The 16,759-nt window shown below is 40.6% G+C and overlaps 1 protein-coding gene across 1 annotated transcript in view; it reads left to right on the top strand.

Annotated features, from left to right (window-relative positions):
* LOC116732465 (mitogen-activated protein kinase kinase kinase 11) overlaps positions 1-16,759 on the top strand; it is a 48,410-nt gene that overhangs the window by 23,262 nt on the left and 8,389 nt on the right. Inside the window, exons 3-9 of the mRNA XM_032582628.1 lie at positions 2,719-2,867; positions 3,663-3,838; positions 6,707-6,953; positions 9,809-9,925; positions 13,055-13,223; positions 14,428-14,540; positions 15,175-15,789. Of these exons, the coding sequence (XP_032438519.1) occupies positions 2,719-2,867; positions 3,663-3,838; positions 6,707-6,953; positions 9,809-9,925; positions 13,055-13,223; positions 14,428-14,540; positions 15,175-15,789 (1,586 nt within the window). The remainder of the gene's footprint in view (positions 1-2,718; positions 2,868-3,662; positions 3,839-6,706; positions 6,954-9,808; positions 9,926-13,054; positions 13,224-14,427; positions 14,541-15,174; positions 15,790-16,759) is intronic.

Genomic DNA, 16,759 nt, shown 5'->3' with positions numbered 1-16,759 from the left:
GAGCGAGCCCAGTGTCTATGGTGTTATCAGGTTGTGTGCTTGGGACTAAAATAGATGTTGTGTCACACTGTCATGGAATAGATAGGCGTAACTCATGGTTAGCTGGTCACCTGTTCTGTATTTAGTGACTGATCGCTCCGTTTGACTGCAGGTTTGGTTCAACCTCTTTAGGTTATCAGGACAATATTTAATTGGGATGCTGATGAAAATGAGCTTTTTCTTTCTCTATGTGAACTCTTGTATCTCTGCCACTTAAAACATAAGGCCTTGTTTACACTGAGCTGATTTTCAGTGAAACTGTAACACGTTTGTTTACATGTGATCAGTGATCAGATTCTCTCACAATAGCTGCGTTTCCATTACAAATGTGCTTAAAACTTTGTATATTTTCTGCTATTGTTGGGGGGGAAAAAAAAACACAATTTCGCAGTTGCAGTGTTTCCATTAAATTAGAAACACAATTAAAATCATACGTTAATAAGCTTATTCACGTGATAAGACATTAAACATGCCGTACCATCATTCTCCTCCTACTACTTCCTGTCATGTCCTTTGTCGTTTTCGGCAGTAGTAACATCCAGTTGTGTGATGCAAGAAAAGTATTTATGTGAAATACACTAATTTCGATAGAGATGAAAAACTAAAACCCCTGGACTTTAGTTTTTCAGGTAACTAAATTGGGCTTTTTTATAATTGGCATATTTTCATTAAGCAAATTTATTTTCATAATTCCAATTTGCGCAATTATACGGTCAGTGGAAGAGCATCCAATATGAAACGTTGTACTGCATGTGCTACTTGTGCCTTTTCAGTTTAGCTCTTCTTCTGACACAGAACATGTTAGGTAAGCACTTGGTTCATCAGAGACGGGGATGGTCAAACACTTTTAGACGACATGCTGAAATCACAGCGCCATATAGTGGCCTGGCATGACAACTACAGCACATTCTAGGTAACTTGGCGGTCTCATCTCACTGATGCAATGCCTTCAAGACGTGGAACCTTTCCCCCATTATCATCTGAAAATACCAGTAGTTTCCAGACATTGGATTTTTAAGTATGGCGTGTGTCCAGCTGGTTGAATACATTGGCAACAAATATACTGACAATTGAAATGTTCTGCGCTCATGCAAGCCTTTGAGATTTAAACACTGCACACACTGATGTTGTGGTGACGATTGCCATTTATTACACAGTGGACCCTTAGAATTTGCGAATGAGCGTAATACCTTAACACCTAAAAGCCTTCTAAAGGTGCTTCTAATTGCCTATTTTAATTGGTCACACATCAAATACGCCGAAAACTGTTTTGGCACTACCACAGAAGCTAACATTTACAGTCTAAATAACCACTTAAGATGTACTTTTCAAAAGGGAATGGACCTATAAATATGACACAGATTATGTCTAAAATAATAATTGAGAGGTGTTAATACTTTTAAACTCTTTCTCAATAATGCCATTAGTCACTATTCATGTAAACATCTTTATAAATTAAGTAAGCTGCAGCTTTGTTTTTTTAAACACTTCTCAATTAGTTTCTTATGTCATTTGTCTATTTGTTGTATTTCTCTGTTCTTTTTCTCTTTAATAAGAACCAATCCTACGGTTTCTTTTGGCTCTGAGTGGGTCAAGTGTGAGCGTGAGTCAGCCGCTTCCTCATTTAGAGCTTTGTTTGTGTGGAGAGCGGTCAGGCTATCGTTTTTTTGTTGTTGTCGTTGTTGTTGTTCATCTTATCTTTCAGCAGTTTCTCTTCCAAGATAGAAGCACCGTAGTCGTTGAACCAGGAGTCGTATTACATCCGCCAGTCTCCTCCCACTCCGTGTACATCACGGACTACAACCTCACTTCCTGTTTCAGCCGTAGTATCTGTCGGGTCACAGGCTCTTCCTGTTGTGCTGGAATTGTTGTCGGGCGGGATTTTCCAAGGACTCGTTTTGCTTTTCTCTGTGGCCTTTACTTAGATGTGCCGCAGTGGGATTATAGTTTGTCGGATGTTCATGAATCGTCTTTATTAATGTTTATTTACAGAAAAAAAGAATAAGAATGGGGAGGGGGAATTTTGGAAAAAGAAAATGCAAAAAATGTAAATTATTTTATTAAAAATCTGAGCTAAGAAAAAGAAGTTGTACATAATTTCACATTTATTTCCTTATTATTTATCTTGTCATTTATTTAGGGATATTAGAAGTGAAAACAATGCCACTTTTTCTTTTTTAATTTTTTTATTATTATTATTTCCAAAGAAAATTTCCTTCCACTTCACACCTGCTTTACAATAAAATATGCTGAACATTCTTTGGTTTTAATAGATTTTGCTTACATCAAAAAATGTTAGTACCAGAGGGCTCCATCAGGACAACAAAGCAGAAAGAGAGAGAATTAATCTCTCTACGACTCTACAAATATATCTATTTTATAAATAAGAGTTTTTGAAGGAGATATATTCTTGATTTTTGCTTTTTTTCATTTTTGGTGCACTAATAAATCAACCCAAATTTTCTTAATTTTGTCAGATCAGTAATTGGCCGATTGCATGTAAAACTGATCTTACCTACCATATTTAGCAACATTTCAGACAAAAAAACAAAACAAAACCGTATCAGCCAAAATCTGAACCTCGTAATTGGCAATCGGACAGAAACCTGCAATCGGTGCACCCTTACTGGTCCAACTTCGTTCTGAGCAAACCGTGGTTTTCTTTTGTCCCATTTCCAGCTACGGTGTCCTGCTGTGGGAGCTGCTAACTGGGGAGGCCCCCTACAAAGGGATCGATGGTCTTGCCGTCGCCTACGGAGTCGCCGTCAACAAGCTGACCCTGCCCATCCCTTCCACCTGCCCCGAACCCTTCGCTCAGCTCATGTCAGGTGGGCTTTTTTTTCCCCATTTGGTTGTTTGAGATTGATTCATCAACAATCACATTATTTTTTTTTTGTCATTTCCACAAAACTGCACTTAAAAGAGAGAAAACAGATTCGTCAATGAGGTTTTTTTTTTTTTTTAAATAAGAGGAAGTGTGTTCTGAATATGGCTTTGTGAAATTTTTTCTTCTCTTTAACAGAAACAATACTTGAATATTTTGGTATAATATACTTTTTTTATGCTTTATTTGTCATCTTTCTTTATTGAAGAAAGAAACAACAACCCTAAGTCACTGTTGGCCCCCAGATGATTATTTAATTAATGGATTTGTTTTATTATTACTGTGCCCAAAGTTTTACAGCAAATGATGCCAAGCCCCCCCGTAGCAGGTTAATTAGGCCGAACCCTCTCAATAAGAGATCAGCTTATCCGTGGAATCGGCTGGCATAAACGCCTGGATCGCTTGTAAATAAAAGTCACAGGCACGGCAGGATCTCCATTAAACATTCTCCAGTGCAGAACTAGCCGTCTCAATGAGTCACCGGGCCTAATTTAAGTCATAAAAATCGGATCTGACGGCTGTTGAGTCGAAGCGTTATGAGCGAGCGACTTCCTCATTTCTGGAGGAAAAGAAGTGAAACCGTTCAGGTTCTCTATACCGTCTTCAGGAGGCAGCTGCAGCAAGCCGAGGTCAAACACAGATCTGGGGTTCTCAGGCTTATCAGCGTTTCCCTCGTCTTCTGGGCATTAATGCGCGATACAGTTTGTTACTGACACGCTTGCCTGTCTGCGTGTGACAGAATGCTGGGACCAGGACCCTCACCGACGGCCCGACTTCGCCTCCATCCTGACGCAGCTGACCACCCTGGAGCAGCAGGTGAAGGAGGAGATGCCGCAGGAGTCGTTTCACTCGCTGCAGGATGACTGGAAGCTGGAGATCCAGGACATGTTTGACGAGCTGCGGGCCAAAGAGAAGGTAAGAGGTTGGCGGAGACTTCAGTTAGCGCCTCGGTGACGCATTAGCTGGTGGTACATCATAAGGAGGGGAAGAACGGTTGGCCTTTTGAAGGCACCGATCCACTTTTTCTACTTTCGATACCGTTACTGATATCTGAGGTTTAGTATCGTTCGATACTGATACGATGCAAAAAGCAGTGCTGAAATGACTAAAAAAAGTTTCTTTTTGTTATTTTAAACGCAGACATAAATGTACCGAGTTACTGCACCAGTAAAGAACACTTCAACACACCAACAGCTTCACAAGCTTGCTCAAACTTGTAAAAACAACGCAATTTTAATTTGTTCAGTCAGTTCAATTAGGAGTAGAGCATCCAATGTAAAATATATAATAAAGAAACTGAAACTAAAAACAGTAGGTCGACTACCAGTTTTCTTGGTCAGACATGTAAAAATAAACTGCAACAAACCTTTTTTTAAATGGGTCAGAAAGTGCAATTTGGAATTCCAAATGGGTGTAAGATGAATAATAAGGGATGACATCGCTCAGATTACAAAGTATAGAATTGGACTGAATAGATCTGCCCTTATGGATCGGACACATTGACACTGAGTCACAATCTAGAATTTTTTTCTGGATTCCTACATGTAAAGGACTAAAATGTGGTTTTCACAATATGGTGGATATTTGACATATATGGCTTTATTCATTTTTGTGTTGCTGCCAAAAACCTGGTGTGTACTTTCCATTTCAGGATGTCCTGGCAGAGGCACAACAGCAAAGGATAGTCTGAAAGTATGTTGATTTCATGGCTGAATTAAAACACAGGAAGAATATTTATCACTAAATTATGCCTAAAAAACCAGAAAAAAAACAAATAAATAAGATAATATAGTAAAAATGGTTAAAGTAAATTAGAAAAAAAAGAAGTTAAAAAGTAACATGTTGCAGGCCAAACTTTGTAGTTAGCATTTGCAATGCATTTCCTGTAGAAACTCTTCCTCTACTGCCTGTTATTGAACATAAGCAGATTTTGCCTGCAGTGCCGTCTACTGTTCAAAATAAGAACTGCAGTATACAAGCCAGAAGGGCACGCTTGTTAATTATTAATTAATTAATCTTATTAGTACAACAAGCACTTTGGAGGACTTACTCGTGTACCTAAAGTAGAAAGACATTAGCATTTTTTAGTTGGCTACTTATTGCAGATCACATCACTGTCATTATCATAATACTAGCAGCCCTACTGAGAACCCAGTTAAGTGTAAATATGTACTACAAAAATGCAGTTTGTTGATAGTAGTATGTTTATACGTGCTAAAATCAATCATATCAATCCGACTCTCTCTGAAGAAGCCTGGAAAAATTTGACCTTCGGTTTAAAAAGTCTGCTATGGGAAATATTTGAGTGTAAATATCAAATAATGGGACAAGAACTGACTAGAATCTACAAATTTGTTCTTGCAACTTATGTCATTTTGGTAATAAACTTGCCTGACAATATTCTCTTCAGTTGTGGAAATATTTTATTTCCATGTGTTGAAAACTGAAAGTCCTACCGGATTTTCCCTGTCGGGACAGAAGTGTCAGCCATATTACAGTTCACATATCAAACATTTTTTCTTTTTTTTTGTTTATACTACATTCCCTTTTCAGCTTCATGGTTCCTTTTTATACAGATGTTTCGGTTCGTCGCACGACTCCTTCGAGACAGGCAGCTCTTCTCATGATGGAAGCGTCGGTTATTGGTTGTATTTTGAGCTGAAAACATCAAATGAAACCCAAAAATGATGGCCTCTGCGCGAGCTCTCGAACTGGCGTTTAACGGGCCTCGCCTTGAACGTTTACTGGCGGAACGGCGCATATTTCTGCTCCTCTGAGCTGGCATTTTAATGTGAGCGCCGTCGAACTAAAAGCAAAAGCTCCGGTTTAAGCCGGTAATGTTGTTGCTGGGCTTTATGAAGAACACACGTTACCTCTGGATATATTGGAGGCTGTAAAGCCGTTGTTTATTGGGAGCTCAGGCTGTTTTTCAGACCGTTCCTGACAGCAGTAGTCCAGAAGGAGAGCTAGAAAGAGTTTAAAAGCTTTACTTTTGTTTTCTCTAGTGTGAGGAAGAGCAATGATGAAAAGCTGGGCAACATTATGAAGTTAAGTCTTATTCAAGCTAGGTCAGTTGTTGTAAAGTAAATGTATATGAATAGAGGTACACCATGTGTAGTGTAAACTCCTTGAAGTAAATAGATGTTGTTGTGTGCTCTTTAGTGAAACTGTGTCTATTAAATTGTGAATTTGGCAATGAAATATTGTTGCTTGGCTACCGGAGTACACAGAAAAAATACTGAAAAACTATTTGTGTGCCTGTAAATACATATATACAGGTGTTAGTGGTGCAGGTAAAAAAAAGGATAAAATAAAACAATTCTAAAATGAATATTATACAAATAAAATATATTGAGGCACCAATAAAAGCAACATTGAACTGTTAAAGTAAAGATACTGAACTTAGCATTTGGCTGCTTAGCAAACTTCGGCTAATAGCACATCAAGTAGCTTTGCGGCTAGCTATTTCAACTTTCTTTTTTTTAATGTTTTTAGATATGCCCTATGGACAAATCCACAAAAGGTGAATTTTCCACATGTAATTCAAAGTGACATTCAATATATAAATACGGGAAAAACTAAACCAACAGGGCAGTTAGGCAGGGGCCTTAATTAGTGTATAAATGTGAAGCAAAATGATGCATTACTTTCAGACGACTTTGGAAGTGTGACATTACACTGATGCCCCTAAATAAAATCCAGTGTGTGCCCATTGCCCTCCTGAAGCAGTGTAGTCTGCAGAATGACCCTAACGATGCGGCGGTGCGTTTCCTCCTCCGTCAGGAGCTGCGGTGCCGCGAAGAGGAGCTGAAGCGAGCGGCCCTGGAGCAGAAGTCCCACGAAGAGTTCCTGCGGCAGCGCGAGCAGCAGCTGGCCCAGTGGGAGCAGGACGTGTTCGAGCGCGAGCTCAGCCTCCTCATCCTCCACCTGAACCAGAACCAGGAGAAACCAAACGTCAAGAAGCGCAAGGGCACCTTCAAGAAGCACAAGCTCAAGAGCAAGAACGGCGAGAAGATCAGCATGCCACAAGGTATTTCCATCTCCGTGTGCTTTCTGGCTTTTAGGGCTCGGTTTGATTGAAAACGCAAGCTTCGAACTTTGAATCGCCTTGCAAATAAGGGTTCTTTTGCTTGTCGATCCGGTGAGCGGGGGATTAGAACCGTGACTGTCCCGACAATGCGTTGATCGCTTTGAGCAACGGTTTTCTCTAGAAACCTTGCTAAGCCTGGTGCTAGGGGCATTAGAGCTGTCCACCAAGAGCACAACGTGTTTTTGTGTTAATAAATGTTAAAAAGTTACAAAAATTCAGAAGAGCAGGTGCAGGGATAGTTCAATGGTGCACAAAGGGGCACACCACTTTGTGCCCAGATCGGTATGTCAACTATAAACCTAGCTTAATCCGTCCTTACTGTCACTGTTACTTGTTTTTTTTTTTTTAAAAACTATTTAAAATGATCAAATAATGTTTAGCCTGGTGGGGGCAAGTAAAGCCTGGAGGCCCGTCAGGCTTATATCACACTGGGTTCACCGATGGCAGTTTTCAGGTTGACTACCGATCTTTAAGGTACCTGCCGATTTCGATTTTGGCCAATAGTCATTGTTTTGTCTGAAATATTACAAACTGTACCAAGAAAGTTGCTGACTTGGCAACAGTGAGGTGACTATTGTTAACCGCAGACCTTCAGGTCCATCAGTCAAACCTCTGTCACGCCAAGGCAAAACAAGACAGTGGTTGATGTTTAGACCTTTGCTGAGGTAGATAAGATCGGTGGGTAAGATCGACTGCACTTTTAAGTATCGGCCAATCAGCGGTCTCCCAAAATGAAGGAAATCTGGGGCCGATTTATCGGTGCACCCCTAGTTTTCTCCAGTATTCTCACCCGACTGCTTCGGCTGATGTGTCCTCTGCTGCGGCAGAGTCACGCAGCCAGCAGCAGTTACCATCCAGTGCTTCAATGCGAGTCTGAGTGTATTTTGGGCCGAGCATGCATGCGTAAATGCGCCGTCTGTGTGTGCCTGTCAGTGTGTTTGTGTGTTGTGGTCAGCTCTTTTCCCAGCAGCAGCGGCAGCAGCAGGGCGGTGATGCAGCGGTGGCTGTGGTGGTGGTGGGTGGGGGTGTAGGGATTGATGAGAGGGGAGGGTGAGCCAACCACGCCTCAACACTTCCTGTCCATAGATATACTGGCCTCTCTCACTTTGGCGCTTCCAGTCAATGCCTTTGGCTCTTTCTTTTTAGATACCTTCCCTTCCCCTAAAGTCGGTGTTTTTGTTTTCCTGCGAGCCGTATCGCGCTGAAACCTTTTATTATTTTTGCTTTTTCATTTCCTGTGCGGGGCAGTTGTTGTGCGTTTGTTCTGCTTGTGTTCCTCTTGCACTTTTGACTTGAAGTAATTAGTTTCAGACACAATATGTTAAACTGTATGTAGTTTGATGTACAGTACTGTATGTAGTTTGATGTACAGTATTCTCAAAAATGTTTTAAATACATTTAATTGTTAGGTGTTGTAACGAAAAAGACCAACATTTTGAACTACAGACTTAGTCCAAAAGTTCCTGCACGTCCAGCTGGTATTTACTGTCTTAAATTACGTCCCAGTCCCATTCTCTCAACATTATGTGTGGTGCAGAACTATAAAATATGCTCCACTGTCTCATCTCAAAAAACAGAAGTCACGTTTCCTTGTAGCATGTTTCCCCAGTTATAAATAATATAATTTATAATTTAACCCAGTATGACCAAATCATAATCTGGATATGGTCAATTTTCCGCATTATGCCAACACTGTTTCTGCCTTCTTCCCTTGACCTTTTGTTTTGTTACTAATTTCATTTCTCTTTTGCAGAATAACATTATTTCATTTTTTTTATTGCTTGTTTTGCATATTTGTCTCGTTCCCTCTTCTTACTACATGCTGAAGGTATCCACAGAAAGATAACTGTTAGTCGCGCCGCTTGAATTCACTCCAGTAATTGTTGGATTCCTATTAAAAAGTCTGGTCTGCTTTGTGAATAATTGTTTCAATGAGTATAATGATGAACATGAATTAGAGCAAATAAACCCGCTTAAAGGACGAACTTCCTCAATCTGAGTCTCAGGAAAGGAGCCTGAAATTGGATGTGAAGACTAAACGGTTAACATATTTGAATCCAAACTTTTTACCTTCAGAATAGTTATATTTTACTACCAGGCAGCTTTTAAATTGGCTACTCCACCAACTACTTAGTAGTATTTTTATTTTTATTTTCCCCCACTACTTAGTAGTTGGTGGCTAGTTTGCTACCTAGCAAACTAGCTAGGTAGCAAACCTAGCTGGCTAGTTTGCTACCTAGAAAACTAGCCAGCTTTCTAGCTGGTTAAGTAGTTAGATGTAGCTAGCTAGCTAGGTAGTTGGTAGATGTAGCTTGGTATTTGTTGGCAGTAAATTATTATTTTTACATGATTTAAGAATAGCAACAAATCTTTCAGTTATGATTTCTATCCAAAAACCCACAGCGCCTTGAATTGCTGCTTCTCGCTGTTAGCAAACTGTTGTGCCTCGCTAGTTAAATGACTCCGGCTCTTGGATGAGTTTTTTTTCATTTGATTATCTCTGCGGTGAGTTGTCATGCAGTATTGTAACATTTTTAATTAAGTATGAGTTTTTTAAAAGCAGAAAAGCCAAATATTCAAGGAATAGTGTAAAATAGTGCAGCTAAAATCTGTTGGAAATCAGCTGAAATTGTTGAGATTCTTAAGGAAACGGGCAGATAAAAAAAAAAAAAATTGCAACTTTTTAAACAGCACCATGAACTGTATTAAGCTGCTTTGTGAATATTTTATTTTTAATTTGTGTCTGTGTGTGTGTGTGTGTGTGTGGGTGGGTGTGTGTGTGTGTGTGTGTGCAGATTTCATCCATAAAATTACAGTGCAGGCATCCCCAGGCCTGGAAAAGAGGCGGAACTCTCCAGATTTGGGTTCGGGCTCCTCGCCGTCCTTCGGCCCACGGTTTCGTGCAATCCAACGTGAGTATAGTTATTTTCCCTCTGCCCAGATTGCTTCTGATCACGTCTTTACACGCATCCCGCGTTGTAATATCTCCGTTTGTGAACACCATCTCCTTTCATGTTGTCTTAAACACACGTCTTTTGTATTCCCCCTGTGTCCCTGTGGGCCCCTCCCCACCCCACCTCTAGTTTCCTGCCCCGTTTCCCTCTCGCCCTCTCTCCTCCCTGCTCTCTCTCTCTCACACACACCCTTTTCCCCTTTCTATGGTCTGCTCCAGTCCAATTATTATCCAACTTCCTCAGCCGTTCAGCACTTCTTTTTTTATTTTCCACAACTGTGGACCTCCTCTTGTTTCTTCTGTCTGCAGTTGCCACAATCCAGCAGGAGGGGGAGCCATCCAGCTATATTTCACTTTTTATTTCGAGTGTGACAGCAATCGTTACCACCCCGAGAGCCATTTGGTCAAAATGTGTTTAGAGCCACAAACGTTACATTAAGCAAATTAGCTTATCTTAACAAAGTCAACAATAGGATTTTTCTTTATTTAAATGAAAAAAAAACAATTTTATGTTTGTTTTTTAGGTTTAAAATAAAGAAAATCAAACATTTACACAAAAATATTTTTGATTTTTCCAAAGAAACAGAACATTTTTATGTGGAAATTACACCACAAAAGAACATGCTTTAAACCCAAAATATGGAAAGCATGTGCTTTATCAAAGTTACTATATCAAAAATGAATATTCCTTACTCTATTAGTGTCATTTTTGTGAAAAATCTTTGCATAAAGCAAATGAAAACAACTTTTTAAAAAGATGTACTTTTACTTTTTTCTTTTTTCATTTTTGACCACAGTGTTTGGTCTAAAGAGCCACATGTTGCAGAATCCTCCTCTAACCAATCAGGTTAGAGTTTCTGACCTTTTACTAATTGAATCTCCAAAAAAAAAAAAGAGAGAAAGGAAAATAAACCTCTAATGCACAAAAAAATATGGAATATGATGATGATGGGAGCCACGTAAAAACATCCAAGTCAATTTTCTAAATTATGCATCGGCGCACGCCAGGAAGGCAACCAGATTGCCTCTAATGTAGCACAGTTTATCTACTGAGCCTTTTCATTTCTGCTACTGAAATGAAATGAAATTTTGGAGTCACAATAACAAGGTACTCTGCAGTTGCCATTATGACAGTTTTTCCTCCAATATTTCTTTCTCCCGGATTGCAAAAGCGTAGACTGCACCCAGGCAGAGCCTGGGTACATGCTGTAAATTTAGAAAATTCGCTCGGTGTTCCGTCTCCTCCTCTGTTTACGTCGCACCGCGGCGCGGAGGTCGGTCCTCCGGAAGTTGTACTTAAACCCCATCCTGGAACTGGAAGACTGTTGCGGATTTCCCAGAGGTTGGCTTGATTCCTAACTGTGCGGCGCTAATCATTGTTACGCATTACAGCCGAACTTGGATCAAACAGTGGCAGCTGCTCACTCCATTTAACCTGGATGTATAACTGGCTCGCTTGTTATATCATCATAGTGCAAATTGATATTAACTTGTGTTTTTGGAGATGCTTTTTTTCCCCCTTCATACTTATTAGAAAGGGTTTGCTTTAGCTTCATTAGGTTTGTATAGAGCTTTAAAACTCCACATATAACAAGTTTTAATGTTTAAAGAAGTGCATAGAAAACGATCTGTTTCAGTTAGTTGTTTAAATGGATTATGTAATTAAGGCTAGCGAGTCATTTTCTGTTGTTGTTGTTGTTGCTTTTTTTATTGTGTTATTTCACACTTTGTGAACATAACGAGGAAAACAAACTAACAAGTGTCGTTTCGAAAACCCAGCACACAAGAAAATGCAGAAACTGCAGCTAAAATTAGTATCTACTAAAGTAAGAAAAGGAAATGCAGTGGATTTCAAAAGTATTCATACCCCTCTTCCAACTTTTGTCACATTGCAACCACAAATGTAAACATATTTAGTTGGAATTTAATGTGCAAAACCAACACACAAAAAAGATCAGAGTTGACCTGAATTTTTTTTTTCTTTTCTTTTTTTTAAGGAAAAAAAATGCCGAAAAATTTTTTTGTAAATCAAATTTGATATAAGATTTTTTTGTTTGTTTTGTTTTTAATTGGCCAGCCCTAAACACTACATATTTTAAGGAGAAACTCTTTGAGCTGCATTTGTGTAAATCAGCACTTACACCAAAAATGTGTTTTTAAACTGTAGAAAGCCAGCTCACTATCGCCCCCTGTAGGTCTAAAATTGGAAAGACCAACAGGGGTAAAAGCTTTATGGGGCAGAATTATGTAACATTCTGGTAGTGTTGCCTTGATTCTTTCATTCATGTTTGAGAAATCCTCTAATCTCCATGGCAACCACTCAGCTGCACAAAACGCCTGGTTGGACCTAGCTCCGCCTTCGTGGACGAAGCTCCTAAACTAGGCTGCAGTTTCGGAGTTTGTGCCTCACAAACGCTAACTCGGTTTGCACTCCAACACTCTGCTCCTTCAGACTAGCTCGCAGCAGTTAGCAAACACCTGACTGAACACATGCTAAGCTCATTGTAGGAGCTACTTCTCAGTGGTAAAAACGTTGCTAAAGGATTAATAGAGGAGCCATGTTGTGATGACTTTCTGAAGGCAGAGCTTCAGAAAGAGCATGAATTTCTTAAAGAGACGGAGGTGCAATTTCAAGCCCTTAAATATTGAAGTCGTATTTGTTTTTTTTTAAATTATTATGTATTTTTTATAACAACTGAAGGCACTTTGTGCCTGGAAGACACATAACTCTGTCCCTTTAAAACTTTTAGCACAGTGACAGCTGTTGCAGACGGTCTGATTTAGACATCCTCTGTGTTACTGTGTTACTCTATGCTGTTCACACTGCTGGCAGCGCAGACCTGTTGGTGTGAGGAGAGCTGAGATGTGTCACTTGAACTCGGCAGATGCAATCTCAGTTATTCTTAGAGCTCAAGTCCCACCAGTTCCCCCTTTCCTGTGAGCCATGTGTGGTTCTGACCAGTTTGAAAGTTGAGTGTCACCGTCGGCCTCGGAAATACAAAAGCAAAATGAGAGAAAAGTGCAGATTAATTTCATCTCATGTCCTCTGTCTCTCTCTCTCTCTCTCTCTCTCTCTCGGTCTCTTCAGTCAGTCCCAGCGACAGCAGGGCGTTTTGTCTGACCCCGGTCCGGTCATTAGAGACCCCGTCTCACAAGCAGTCCAACGGAGACCTGAGGCTGAACCCACCCTGGAGGCCCCAGAGCCCAAAGAGTCCCAAAAGCCCCAAGGTTCTGCGGCTCAGTCCTCAGGAAAGCAGGTTTGCCGGGACTTTAAACCACTGACGTCCTACTTTGGTTCTGCTCGTTTCTTTTTTAAACAACAACAAAAAAAAAATCACATATTACATACTTCAGCAAACATAAAACGGTTTTAGAGCTGTGCTGCTCATGGTGGCTGCATATAGAAATAACTTTGTTATGTTAGTTCTGGTTTGTTGTTTTTTCAGACTTTTATTCCCTCTGGTTTTGGATGCTGTGCAGCTGGAAGGAATTTTAGTTTGTTTTTATTTTGTTACTATGAGTAACAAAAGGTATTGTTTTTACAACCAGGATATCAAAAAAAAAACCCAAAAAAAACAAAAACAACAACAACCCTAAACTACAGCCACAAATCACAGAGGAGTTAAAAGTGAAACTCTGTGACTGCAGACAGCGAAAAAGGAAGTTCAAACCTTCTCTTCCATCAATCAGAATGGATGCTGCCTGGAAACTGAGCTGTCAGTGTGTCTGCTAGAGTCATAAGCCTGATGAAATAACGGTCTTCAGTCAGAGGCCCCTTCTAATTTGTTGCATCACTGACTGTTTCCGGAAATCCTCCCTTTGCTCCTTATTCCAGATCACAAACTTTCATTCAAAACTTTTGTTTACATCACCATGTGACATGTTGATTTTAAACTGTAAATGAAGGAAATAAATAAATAACATCAAAACTGGGGATGCACAATCCACTTTTTTTCACTCCTGGTACAATACTGATACAGAAGAGCAGTGCTGAATTGACTTGAAATATTTTTTCTGTTTTCAAACACACATACTGTAACTGTGCTGAATTACAAATGTATCTGATACCTCTGCACCAGCACAGCACGGCTAAATACACCAACAGCTTCACAAGCTAGGTCAAACATGTAAACACAACCTCAATTTATTCAGTCACTGCAATTAGCAGAGTAACACCTAATGTAAAATAATAATGAAGAAACGGAAATTGACAAAAACAGTCAAACATGTGAAAATAAACTGCAACAAAACATCTTTCAATGGTTCAGAAAGTGCAATTAGAAATTCTAAATATAATGAATAAGCATGATGTCGCTTAGAGAACAACACATAGAATTAGACTGAACAGAGTCTACCTTTATGGCTCAAGCACATTGTCACCAAGTTTTTTTCCCCCCCAATATTGCGACTCATACTGATATTAGGCGTTCTAAGATGTTCTGCTCGTCTGACTGCTTCCAGTTTATCGATGAGGGCCAAGCTGCTGGGGTCGGACAGCAACGAGAACGGAGACGCCATGGACGACTTCGAGGAGTACTGCCCCCCCACGCCGACCTTGGCCTCCACTCAGAACGGTAACGCCGCCCTCTGGGCAGCACTATGTGAAATCGACTTTTTTTAGCTTTACATCACGTTGTTATTCCATCATCGAAAACATACTTGGGAGTGTTGCTTTGATTTTTTTATGCATGTTTGAGAAATCATTTAATCTCTATGGCAACCATTGAACTGTGCAAAACACCTGAGTGAACATAGCTCCTCCCCAATGCAGCTCCTTCAGACTAGCCACCAATTAGCAAACACCTGGTGGAGCTGAGCTCATTGTAGGAGCTGCTGCTCAGTTCAACTCTGGTAAAAATGTTGTTAAATGTTTAGTAGGGGAGCCATGTTGTGATGACTTTCCAAAGGCGGAGTTTCAGAAAGAGCTGGAAGCTTTAAAGTGACAGAGTCCCAATTTCAAGACGTTAAGTTACAAACTCAAATTTTAACTCATATTTGAGTTTCTAACCACTGAAGTAAACATAGTTACTTCACTGCGCTAAAATGGCACTATGTGCCTGGAAACACATAATACTGCCCTTTTAAGACTCACCCAAGTCTGGCAGTGTGAATTAGAAACAGAAGCTGAATGAATAATAAATGCGTGGAGTCATTATTCTCTCTCACATCTTTTTCTTTTTTCTCTAAACTTTCTTTCTCTCACTATAGGCTCCTCGTCAAAGGACAGCCTCCGCCTTCCCCCCTCCCAGGGAGACTCTGGCAGCGAGGAGGGGGGCTACTCCCCGGCCGGCTCCCCCATGCCCGAGAGGGGGTTCCTCGGCGGCGCTGTCAAGAATACGCACCGAGTATTGCTAGGCTGTGTCTCCCTCTTGTCCTCCGTGGCGCTGGGTCGGGGCTTGGACTTCCCCCCCAGGGTTCCCCCTCGAACTAACCCCCCAGCCTCGGAGGAACGCTCCTCCTTCGAGCTGGAGATCTCCTCCCCCAGGCCGCTCATAACCGACCCCCCCGTGGTGGACGACCTCATCACCTTCTCCACGTCTGAGCCGCTCCCCAAGCCACTGCTGGATTTAGCCCTGCAGTACCAGGAGCTAAAGCCGTTGCCCCTGACGCCACCACCGCCCAACCCTCGCGAAAGGTCCGGCCCCCGGACGCCGCAGACGCACCACAGCAGCCCTCCGAGTCCGGGGACCCCACTGCAGCAGGACGGCGCCGTCCCGGCGGACTGGACCGCTAGTTCTGGTTCCAGCAATGGAGAGCTGAGCAGCGAGGCCTCGGAGAACCGACCCGACCGCAGGAGGAGGTCCAGCTACGCCTCCCAGCTGGGTCAGTGGGTTCATTCCCCCTAGACCTGCTATCGTTATAACCTTGAGAGCCACATAAATAATATCACACCTGATAGACCGGTAGACTTGGTTCAATTGGGGATCAAAGTTGCAACATTTGTTACATTTTCACCTGGTTTAGTTCCCCTCCCCGTCTGTGGGAATGCTGCACCAAGAACCACTGATAGGTCTTCTTCGAAAACCTCTGAAGAAGACACTTTCTGCTACACGATATGTAAACAAAAATGTGACGGCGTCAGATTTTAGCAGATTTTGTCGATGGCACAAGACAACAAGTAATTTCTCCCGCTAACCCTAAAAAAACAACAACAGGTGTTTGTTTTGGTTTTATTTACCCAGAATGCCCTGCGCTCACGGCCAGATTTAAAAGGATAGGGGCTTATTTTGGTGCTCTATGTATTTTACTCATATGAATGAAAACACATTGGTGGAGATCATCAGTGGGTGCAAGTAATCAACTTTACATATTAATCTTGAAAAGATGTACTTTAAATTTAGAGTCAAATTTTTAATTACTCATCATTTGTATTCAAAATTTACATTATTAAAACACTTCATTCGATATGGGTTGGTTAGTTTTATGTAGACTACAATTTTTATAAAACATGCATTTGTAAATATAAATTAAAAAAATAAATCTCTGAAGCGCCCAAACACTGGCCGCTCTGGGCTACTGCCCCTGTAAGCCCTTTTTAAAGTTTGGCCCAGCCACTTAAAAAAATTATTTTAAAACCTTGACCTCTTTAAAAAAAAAAAAAAAAAACAACTTTCAGTTTTGTGTAAATATAAATATCAACTTAAGGAAATTTGTTGTCATTTTTTTATTTCTGTTTTTAGGTTTTAAATTAAGGAAAAAACAAAACTTTTGTAGAAATGAGAAACAAACAATGATTTCCAATTTAATAACGAACAAAAGTAGATCCCAAACAATTCTGGCGTGGAAAATCAAT

This window comes from Xiphophorus hellerii, chromosome 14 (genome assembly GCF_003331165.1).
Source record: "Xiphophorus hellerii strain 12219 chromosome 14, Xiphophorus_hellerii-4.1, whole genome shotgun sequence".
Lineage (NCBI taxonomy): Eukaryota > Metazoa > Chordata > Actinopteri > Cyprinodontiformes > Poeciliidae > Xiphophorus > Xiphophorus hellerii.
This window is presented reverse-complemented; position numbering and strand designations above follow the sequence as displayed.